Genomic DNA, 11,650 nt, shown 5'->3' with positions numbered 1-11,650 from the left:
AGTATACTCTAAATAGTTTAAATATATCATACGTTGAAACTTGTTTATAACAATTATTTGAGACATTTTATTTTTATGGTAATCATTATTTGTGATCGATTAGTTATATTTTGTCAAAACCCGATGGGTTTTAGGTCGAGTATACCCAACGGATCTTTTGACAAAACCCGACTGGAAACCCGAAACCCGACGGGTAATTACCCGATTAAAATCCGACGGGTTTGGGACGGATTTGGGATGGACTTTCATAACCGGGTATGGATTTGGGAATACCTAAATCCGACCGACCCATTGTCATCCCAATATCAAATCCTTATTATAAGGAATATTTATAATTCATTTTCACTGAGTTAGATTTGCATGGAACAATAAGACAAAAATGGATTAAGCACTGTAATTAAGTAACAGACAAACAAAAGCATGATCAGGTGAATAATTTGAATACGAAACACAAATGACAAAACCATAACGCCATAGATGAAACTTGTAGAAAACTCTAGCTAGATAGGGATAGCTACAGTATTATCATGTAAACGAAACCAATTAACAACGGTACTCATTATATCTTAACTAACGAAACCCTAATGATTAATGATTAACTCGCTGCATGCCATGAAATGCTTGCTTTATGCTTACAACCGGAGTGTAAGGTCGACGTCCGGACGTTCCGCAGGCGGAGGTGTACCGACATTGGGCCCAGCTAGAAATGAGTGTCCGTATCTGTACCAGTTGTAGGTGTCAATGTTTGTGTCTGGAGGAGAATGAGAATGGTAGTTATCGTTGACGGTGGTGATGTAGGAATGGCGAGCGGCGGCCCGTTCACGTTTGTGTGCGTTTTGGTGTCCGCCGAGTGCCTGAGAAGTGTAGAACTGACGAGGACAGTAGAGACAGGAGAACAACCTCGTAGTAGCACAAGGTTGTTGGTTTGGTTGGTTGACGAATGCAGGTTCAGGAATTCATACAACCCTTGATCCGCCATTGATGATGTTAATTAGAAATGGAAATAATAATGATATTTAGAAGAGAATGTTTGTTAGGGGTTTATATAGACAGAATATGGAGTGAGTGTTTTATTTATTTGTCTTTATCTGCAATGGCCGATGATTGGTTCAGTTACAATTTAACAAACAACCTTTTTTTATTTTAATATAATATTATTATATTTAAGATTACAAAATTATTACAGTATTATTTTTATTTTGTTTATATAAGTCACTTTAATTGAGTGCGGTGGATGTGAATGGTGGCACCGCCACATTCTCCTGACTGACACCGTACGTACGGTTCTAACCTCCCACAATACACCATTTTCTTTGTCTCCCCATTCATTACTTGACACGTATGAAACTACCCTGAGGATATGTTTTGTATATTTATTATATGTAAATTTTAACGTAAATATACATGTATGTATATATGTGGATCATATGGGACAAAATAGGGACGCAAAGTAGACAGGGAATAACCTAAAAGTGGCTATAGGAATTTAAAATTTTGATGATGATGACACCTTAATATTCTGTCAGATAAATGTAATATCAAACTAACTTACACCATGCACGTACCCATTTTTATTAATAATGAAATCAACTTCTGAAAATGGCCAATCGGAGGTGATTTGTCATGTGTTTTGCCATCTAAGTTACTTGTTTATGAAGATCAAAGGTAGCAGTAAACTCTAATAATTATAAGCTATGATGTTCTTGAACTCTCTTTGACTTGTATTCCAGCAATGTGTTTTAAGAAAAAGAGTTCAGGTTGATGCACTATAGATAATTTTTAATATACAAGTTATTATATATATTATTTGGAACGGATTTGGGTTTTAATTTACTAAAGTTTACCTATGCCACAAGTTTGAGTCGATTAAAGTTTTGGTAGTGTTATTTACTATCAAAACAGAATGCCACGAAGAAATTGGTCCAAGAATCTTAGAAACTACATTTTGGACTAAAATGGAGGTATATATAGGGGTGTGTAGATCGAGGTGCAAGATGAATACATAATGCCTTCGTTGGAATTAGTAGTGCTAAAGGTGTCTACGGGTTAAATCTAACATGAACTCGAAAATTTTACATGAATCAAAAATCGTTTCACATATGAACTCAAATATGACACATGTATTCATAGGTTGACAAGATTACATTGTTTAACTAGAAAATAATGTTATCTACTATTTTTAATACTTTAAAGTGCTATACTTACGTTTTATGTTTAATTATTTTATATAGTCATGTTTAATCTATGTCAACTTAATTTAAGCTTTTTTTTTATTTTTTATAATTTTAGATTATTACATAAAACACATTTTAGAAACTTAAGAAATATCTAAATTGGTTCACAAACCCGTTGGGCGGACACGATCACGACTCTTTTAGTTAAACGTGTTTTCAGGTTAAACCCGAAACTAACAAACACGTTTTGACTGATCCAAACCCGTAAATTTCAATATGTTAGATTCGTGTTGTGTTTTAAACATATTGGTATCGTAATAGAAACTCACACAATCACACCCTTACCGGTCTGTTTGTTAAAGGAGCACCATATATTGACAATGTGGGCCTGCTTATGCTCAAGAACTTGCTTATAAAAGTGATTGTATTTTGTCAAAACAAATAAATAAATTATAAATCGAGACGTTAGAGCCGTGCTAAAAGTTGTTCTAAACCTTAGAAGAATATAGGTTTTATTTTGTTGTCTACATGGATAACTTAAACCGACCGTAATTAGTTAATTGAAGTTGCTAAATAGATATAGTTGAAGAGCAAAGTGAGTCGTGTAAGTTGTACGTAGAATACATACATATTGTATATGACTAGTTGTGTGCCCGCGCGATACAGCGGGGTTGCACACAAACATGACATCGGATGCGTAACTGGTGTTACTGTTTCTGTATGTGCGTGACTTGACAATAGTACGCGTGTAACCCGACGATAGTATACTCATATTACGGCATTAAAATTTTAACTGGTGTTAGTAAGCACGTAACACAATGACTTTGCATGCTCAGTCAGGTGTTGGTGCACACGTAACGCTACATTGAACTCATCTTGACCCGCAACCCGTTCGCTTGGCAATGTTTTAACGAAATTCGTTATGACTTAACCCCTTTCAACCCAACCCGTCCCGACCCAAACCAAATTAACCTTTTTGTATCGACTCATTCCAACCTTAACCTTTTAGACCCATGACCTGAACGGCCGAAACCGCCCGATTCGTTTGCCGGTCTTTAATGGTAATCACGTAACACGTTAAGTTTTTAAAATGAAAAAAGTATAGCAATACCATACTCAAATTAAAGAGAATAAAATACTCGTTTTTATGGTATAATGTTTTTTTTTTTAAATATTAGCGTGTGAAAAAGTTATAAACGTTTAAACGTCGTCGGGGTAGTTGGTTTAAAATAAGGCGTATATATGTAACTATTATATAAATTAACAAAATATGATTAAAGTTAAAAGGTCAAACTTGTAATTATTTTTTAATATATTAAAAATAAGCCGTAACATTTTGGTTATGCTAATGACAAAATTGTCAAAATACAAAATTGCCCTTAAAAAGTCTTAATTTTGTGCATTATAGTTTGTAATAAAAGCAACAAGTTTGATACCTCTTAAAAATTAAGAGGTCCCTCACTCATGATTTATATATAGTATAGATAGTATATTAAGTGCGCATTAGATTAAGTGTTTATTCAGTTAATTCAATTTCAGTGTCAAACTACTTCGTTTGAACTGTTTTGAAATGATTGTATGGGGTGAGATGATGGTTTAAAGTTTAGAACTAGTTATAAAGTGTTTACTTAAACATCTTATCATATAGAGAAGTAAAGCTTAGATCTATTGTTGATGTTATTAAGACTTAAGAGTGTTGCGCTAATAAAGGATGCACTTAAATAAGCACTCGATCTATTATATGAAATAAACATATATCTGTAACGTTATGTATGTCGAACATTTGTTTGAATTGTTATTTCAAAGTTCAAACTAAATAATGTTTTCACTTATCTTTATTGTCACCAGGTTGTGAGACTGATGTATGTCGACAGTCGGATCAAGTGAAGGGACTTAGAAGTGAAGATTTTGATTTTATATAGGGAGGGAATGTTGATAAGTGATAAGAAATGTGATATGTTGCGACTTAACATCTGTATATGAAGGTTGAAGTGGTGAGTGGTTTAGACTACACTCTTGACACCAGTTGGTAGGTTTAGATCAGGTGGAAGAAAACTAAACTCAATTCGCTAAATCAAGACATTCACTAAACACATCTACATTTTTTTTTTGTTTCTTTTAACAAATATATATGACAATTTAGTTTTCAATTCTCCTTTCCAACTTTTTTTGTTTTCATCCTTGTAAACAACTATACAATCCATTTATAAAATAGAGTTGTATGTTATGTTAACTATTCGACACATATAGAAATCCATTTATCTATCCGTCGAACTTTTATGTATCTTTACCATTTTATCTCGCATGATAGTATTGAAGAGCATACATTGAACAAATAATAGATAATACATAAATCTAATTCGATTATATGATTTTCAATTTATGTATATCTAAAAGATGCTTTTGTGTGTACCCATTATAACTTATACGGACATACGGCAACCGAATATGATTATTTATCTTTCATATTCGTATATCGTAAACACGTCTTTTGAAATTATACATGCATCATATTCAACTTCAAGTATCTGTCTTTGAAATTTTGTTTCACTAAAAATGTTTTTTTCTTTTGTCATATTATATTAGATGAGAATGAGATAAGAGTATATGTTTTTATATCCGCAAAAATATGTTTTTTAATATATGATTCAAATTCAAGTATATGCATTTTAGATTTTTGTATCACTAAAAATTTGTGTTTTCGTCCGTCATATAAAATGATAAAGGATGGAAACACGAGCATATGTTTATTAAATGCGTGTATTCGTAATATATACTTCTATGTCTACCATATTAGCTATCATGTGAATATTAATGGGGTTGTCCCATTAGCAAAGACAAAGCCTTTAAACCACCCGTAGTTAAAACTCTATACACAGTGGCGTAAAACGCCAAGTGACGTCCAATCAACATTATATAGTTTTGTAAAAAATAATGTAGTCAAAACTCTTCAGCAATCATTACTCAATTACCCATGACTTAAGGTCTAGTGGTATGGTGTCCATTATTTCAAAAATTATAAGGTGATGGGTTCAAATCCTTGTAAGTGTGAGGTTATAGGGGGGTTTTGGTGGAAATAATCATTACTCGGTTATTTTTTCTATTTTGCATTTCTTATTTCTTTAATAAAAACCAAACAAATATTATTTCATTAAATATATAAGAGAAAAATGATTTTTTTTTATAAACTCGCCGTTACCAACCGATAGTTTGACCAAAGTCTCCTCTTATTCAACATTGTGTACACAACGATAACACCCAAAACGCCCGCCGGGGGGGGGGGGGGGGGTCCTGGTGTTTTGGTCCAAAACGTTGCCCTACAATGTCTGAGTACTGGTGGTCTTAGAGCACCAAGAGGTTGGGAAGTCTTGAGTATAACCCTTCTAGATGCATAAATTTGACATTCACAAAAAAAAATTACATTAATTATGTTTTGAGTAACCAAGCTTTCGATTTTTGTCCCTAAAAATGATATTCCCCTGTGATATTCCATATTAAAGGGTACATCACGTATTTCGAATTTATAGCTTATGTATATGTATATGTATGTACGACTAGAAAGTCATGTATCTTCAGTGAAGGAAGACTGGATCATTGTGATCTCCAGTTTGGTTCTGAGGGTGTCCGGGTTTTACCAGCATTCGGCTTTCGGGCTGGTGGGTTTTCCCTGAAACTGGAGTAACTTGGAGGCGCTTAAGGGCTTCGTACGATTAGATTAGGCCAGTTGTCGATGATCTTTTACCATTGAGTCACCCCACACAGAATACCTAGGCATTCTAATTTTGTTTCCCATTAAAAAAAAGAAAAAAAAAAGTCATGGACCTTGTATCATTTACTTTTGCAGCATTCACGGTTTCCAAAATATTGAGATTTTTCATCAATACTTATACCTACTATTGGATTTGAACCAATGACTCCCACCGTATGAAAGCAATACTCTAACCGCTGAGTTAAGTAGGTCATTTATCTTCACAAAGAAAACCAAAAGGGACTCCTCCCGTCGATGGATTACCAATCTAACCACACAAAATCACATACCTACAAACAAGAATAATATATCATAGGACAAAACAAAATCTCTCTATATATATATTATAGTTGTAGAGTTTAATCCAAACTGAAAGACAACAAATGGATCATTACCATCATATTACATACCACCTTCTACGAAAACTAACCAAGACGAATAATCATTCGACCAATAAAAATTTAATATGCTCAACAAGACTCGGATATCATCTTCAATTTCACCTGCAATCCTGCATCCACTCAAGTGCTCAACCTCTATTAATTAAATTAAATTAAAAATTGTATCTAAAAAAAACACAATATTGTAGCTAAACAAGATGATAAAATAAATATACCTCAGATATGAGCCATGTGGGCGTTTGCTAGTGAACCAGGGGTGAGAGGCGGGGAGGGTGCTTGTGTGGTGTTAGGCGGCTCGGGAACATGTAACGAACTTGTGGCTCTTTGATGGACGGAAGGTATGGAGAAGCTTCTAGAAACAAGCAATGGAGGAGTTGGAAGAGGAGATGCAGCACTTGATGTCAAAATAGGCCTTTTATTTAGTGGTTGTGAAGAACTTTCTTGATTTTTAAAAAACAAAGGTGGCGGCGTAGGTCCAATCAAACCGCCGGGTTTCGATAAGGTTGATGAAGTACCGCCAGTGGAACCCGGCGGCCGCGGAAGTTCATGAAGCTCACTTATCTTAGGTGAAGTTAAAGTAGGTGGCGACACACTACGCGCAGATACGTTTTGACCTGTGGAAGATGGCATCATCTTACCTGAAAACGACTTGCTTGGTGTTAACGGGCCAGAGTAAGCTTGTCTTTTTGCTGCTTTTTGATGTTGGGCGAATGAGAAACGTTCGGTCAACGGAGCGGGTAGCTGAATAGAAGAACCGGTGGCATTTTCAGTTGACCGGGCGGGTTTTGAAGCAGATGTTGATGTATTGTCAGTAATATCTTTTTCATGTTTTTCATCTGGTAATGGGTGTTGCAAGGCGGGCGTTGGAGGTGTTTTTGAATTTGAAGTTTTGGTGTTAACAGGAGGAGGGAGGACATAAGAGTAATATTTCCGGGCAGGTTGTAAATCTTTAGGCGGTTTTCTGGATGAGTCGGTCTTCTCTGGGTATAATGGGGCAGAATAGCTGCTCACTCGGCCTTGATACTTATTAACATTTACCTGCATAATTAAGAAAAATATTTAACTTGAAAAAAAATTAATTTGTAATTGTGATTTTTGAACGGTGGAAATCAGTGTTGCTTACCTCAGAATCTGCTAAATTTGGAACTTGAGGATATGTAGCGTCCACTCGGTCCAGCTGTCAAACAGAAGGCATTAGAAGCAAGTTTAGCGTGCAGTAACAGAAACAAAACTGTATCTTAACGGCTGACAATTTACCAGACTATGTTAACATCTCTATATTGGTTCTGATATAATTGAGGGATTATTACTATTATTGCATTTTAACTGAAATGTAAGTTAGAAGATGACACATTATACTTTGTTAATAGGTCAAACTGCACAGAAAGGTACTAAACTTCTTGCAATTTTCCGTTTGAGGTACTTGCCTTTTTTCCTTTTTTATTTAAGATATAAAACTGTGTTTTGTCCACTTGAAGTGTTATCCTCATTTACGTCCATTTAGTAATTCCTTTTTTACGACATTCTTGGCAAAAAGTTCTCACAAGGAACTTACACCTTTTTGATAAAAAGGCCTTAAATTGACGAGAAAAAAAGCAAGTACCTCAAATAAAAAAGTACAAAGAGTTCAATACTTTTTTGTGCAATTTTTCCTTGTTAATATTGATTTTTATGGAGTTGAAATGTCTTATGCATATGTATGTTATTGTAAGGAGAAATGATAGGAGCAAAAATGACAAGCGACTGAAAGATACAGGTTTGAGTTGTGATTTATTCTAAACAAAAGACAAAAATGGGAATTTCATGAATAATAGAAGAGAGAATTGTTCATAAACAGAAATGAGTAAAGCATAATCAAAAGGATCGAACAGAATAGAAAGACCCGGATTATAATTATAATCAAACCAGAGAACGAGCTTTTGTAAGTAATAATTCCCCTTTATCTACAACTGCCTAATTCTTATTTATTTTCTAGTTGAGGGATAATCTAGGTTTTTATTCCAAAAGGATTGTAAATTTGCAAGATTTACTGATTTCTATCTTCTTGGATATTCGTGGATTCCTTGCAATATTGAAGATTGTGATTTTTATTACTTGCATAATGATGTTATATGATCGACAATATATCAAACTGTTGACTAACATCTGGAACCCATAATTGCTTGATTGTTCTAAGACTTGTGCGACTAAGGCCAGACATGTTTCAGAGACAGATAGCAACTGCAACTAAACTATTCTTGAAACAAAAAATAATAATAATTAAAAAACGAAATATTACCTCCATTTGATTTGATGATGTGGCAGTGCCCTGTTTCTTCTGTCTGTAGTCAAAACTCAGTTCTCCATCATCAGTGCTTTCATAACTACCTACGCCGTCACCCTCCTCCCTAGCCGCCCCATCGCTGAGCTGGCAATCAATCCGATGCTTCTCTGCAACACTTCTTACATGAGGGTCAACTTCTTCAAGAACTTTGACTCCCTTGCGAAAGAAATTTAACTGCTTCCAATGAATAGAAAACAAAACCATGATCAAGTTCTGGTAAGGTCACAGATACAGAGATATAAACTGTTTATAATAATAATAATAAGAAGAACAATAAGAAGAAATGGACACCTGTGCAGCATGATGACGAGCAGCCTGTGCTAAAAGACTACGACATTGTCCCTCTTTGAGTGATTTTACACGAAACACACATAATCTAGCCACGTCATTATATTCATCTTGAGCTTCTTGTAGCTTCTGCATAACAGAACTTTCAACTTTTCCACTTTTCAACTTGCTTTTATCTTTTTGTTGTGCCATCATGTATTCATATGCTTCCCTAGAAATTATATAAAAAGTCAACAAATCTTAACTTCAAAGTCAAAGTTTGGAATGAGAGTATGAGACAGAAGAAAATTCTACCTTTTCTCATCACATTGAAGTTTCATCTCCTGCACCAGTAATAGAGCAATAAGTTAAAAGCATGTTCCTCAAAATCGAAATTGTGTGAAAGCAAGTACCATTTCTATACAGAGTTTGGTTCAAATAGAAAAATTAATTTTCCTAAGAAGGCTAGGAAGGGGCATTTTTGTCCCTAAATATAAAAAATCCACTTTGCAATCATATTCCTTTCAACCCACCAAATCGACCTTCATCCCCAAACCAGAAACCGTCAGTATTTCAATCACCGTAGACAAAACCCACCAACATTCCACCATCCACCGCCACCACTGCCGTTCGTTCGGCTTACACGGCAACTCACGCGTTACAGATCTGCCGTATTAACCACCCTCACCGTCCTACAAACTGTCAGAAATATGCGAAAACACCGCTCCGTTGCTGCCTCTCCCCACCAACGTCTTCATAGTCACACAACCACTGCTCAACGTTGCGCCTTGCTCTTCCACGTTAAACCGCCGCCATTGCTTTCTATTCTCGCCAGAGACGACCATTTGAGCCGACAATTCTGGTTGTGGTGGTAAAACACAATTGTGCAAAAAAAATAATTTGGTAAAACACAATTTGTAATGCACAATGAAGAAAAAACACTGCAGAAAAAAACACTATGGACCATAATACCCACAGCACCCTTTTTGTTTTAAGGAATTCCCCCCATTTAATATTGGCCATCCATAGCACAATTGAGTGGCTAGATTATTTCCTAGCCTTCCTATGGAAAACCAACTTCCTATTTTAATCCCACCCACCATAACTATAATTAATTAACTAATAATCACTCACTGATCAATAACAGTAAATGTTATTTCCATATGAATGCAATAATATCCAATTTGGAATACAATATATAATAATTCATGCTCATAAAATATTATGCACGTTTGAAGAAAAAAAGCTAAAGACATTAAAAATGTGGGACTTAATTAACATTTATAATTGATGAGAGTTGTTGGATTAATACAGTTGACTAACCTCCACTTTCCGCAACTCACTTAGAAGAGACTCGGTTGGGTTTGTAACCGTGACTACTACGTAAGAACGCTGTCATATCAAGAGACCGAGTCACTACTCATAAAACAATAATTAATGCAGCAACAACATGAAAAAAAACCTTACATATGTATCAGCAATTTTCTGAAGTTCTGATTGCATATTTCCCAAAGCTGATAAAACCTTTACTGCATAGACAGCAGATGTCAAAAGTGATGCAAATCACGTGCACTTACTTAGTTAAACCATTGAAAATGAATAACTTGCTCTGGATTTGTGGTTATAATGATAGATTCAAATCCTTATTCTAAACAATATCATATGTTCATATTTAAACTAGCTAAATAAATCAGGTGGTTACGTGATATATAATACAAAATGCAATTTTTATTTACCACTTTCATCGTCAGCGTCCACTGTAGTTTTATCCAGCAAACACGTCCCCATCTCATTCAGTGACTCCGCAAATTCTGACACGTAAATGTTATATAAGAATTCTTGATTTGCAAATTAATGGGGGAAAAAAAGAACACAAGTTAACCAATGGTTAAGACATTCACATGCAAAAACTTAATGGTTAAAGAATCTGTTAACATGATATAAAATTCCATATGTAGCAAACAGAATTCACAAGAAGTCAGCAACGTAAAAGAGCGAGCAATAGTGATGAAATAGTGGGCGCTATTTGATGTTTAGCGATAAGGTATTAGAATTTCTTTTAAATGCCTTACATTGAAGTATTTCACCAAAATAGGGATTATAATCAATAAATACAACCAAAATCTTGTAAAAATAAAAAACAAAAAAATGCAGACGGTCGTTAATTCACGCTATTTGGTCGCTGCAGACCACTTGGCGCTAACCTGCCACTACGCTACGCTGTTGGCTAAACGTAAGTAGCAGACCTAAACCGTATTTATCTATCTTCGTGGAACAACCATATAAAAATTCAAATCATTCCCCTACATAACGCCCGTTCAATAATAAATCTTTGAAAGTGGTTGAACAAAAATTAGACAGTTACCATATATGCGATTAGCTGTAGCCGCAGCGGCAGATAATAAGGCGTCGTAGCAGTTTCTCATATCTTGCATATCCTGCATCATACATTGGTTGAATTAGGGTTTGGTAATGAGTAATAATTGAGAGGTAAGGTAATAAAAAGAAAGAAATGGGGACCTTTGAAGCCTGAGCAAGTTCTTCAAAATGAGCAGAGGGATGATGATCTCTCTTGTCCTTCACATCGCTTCTCGACATGCTTAATTTCCGACCAAGTTTACCCAGTGAAGATTTCATTATTATTAATTAGAAATAATATAATTAGTTATTAGTAGATGAAAGATGAATTCATGTAGTAATTGATAGCAAAATCATTCATTCGATTCGATGACAAGCA

At 34.9% G+C, this 11,650-nt stretch overlaps 1 protein-coding gene across 2 annotated transcripts; it reads right to left on the bottom strand.

Annotated features, from left to right (window-relative positions):
- Nucleotides 1–6,242: 6,242 nt before the first annotated feature.
- Nucleotides 6,243–11,650, bottom strand: LOC143577102 (uncharacterized protein At2g33490-like). Of its 2 annotated transcripts, none has more exons than XM_077061035.1 (11): nucleotides 11,434–11,650; nucleotides 11,279–11,351; nucleotides 10,650–10,724; nucleotides 10,381–10,442; nucleotides 10,237–10,305; nucleotides 9,229–9,257; nucleotides 8,938–9,145; nucleotides 8,602–8,820; nucleotides 7,447–7,500; nucleotides 6,539–7,361; nucleotides 6,243–6,450 (listed from the first exon to the last, which is right to left on the bottom strand). In XM_077061035.1, the coding sequence occupies exons 1-10, from the start codon at nucleotides 11,548–11,550 to the stop codon at nucleotides 6,540–6,542; spliced, it is 1,728 nt and encodes a 575-aa protein (XP_076917150.1). In that variant the 5' UTR covers nucleotides 11,551–11,650; the 3' UTR covers nucleotides 6,243–6,450; nucleotide 6,539. The 2 variants fall into 2 exon arrangements, with proteins under 2 accessions (XP_076917150.1, XP_076917149.1); XM_077061034.1 differs by having other exon boundaries at nucleotides 6,243–6,433.

This window comes from Bidens hawaiensis, unplaced genomic scaffold (genome assembly GCF_021521415.1).
Source record: "Bidens hawaiensis isolate Kalapana, Puna unplaced genomic scaffold, B.hawaiensis_p1.1 tig00028464_1, whole genome shotgun sequence".
In the NCBI taxonomy this organism is placed as follows: domain Eukaryota; kingdom Viridiplantae; phylum Streptophyta; class Magnoliopsida; order Asterales; family Asteraceae; genus Bidens; species Bidens hawaiensis.
The sequence above is the reverse complement of the archived record's forward strand: the minus strand, read 5'-3'. Positions and strand labels throughout refer to the sequence as shown.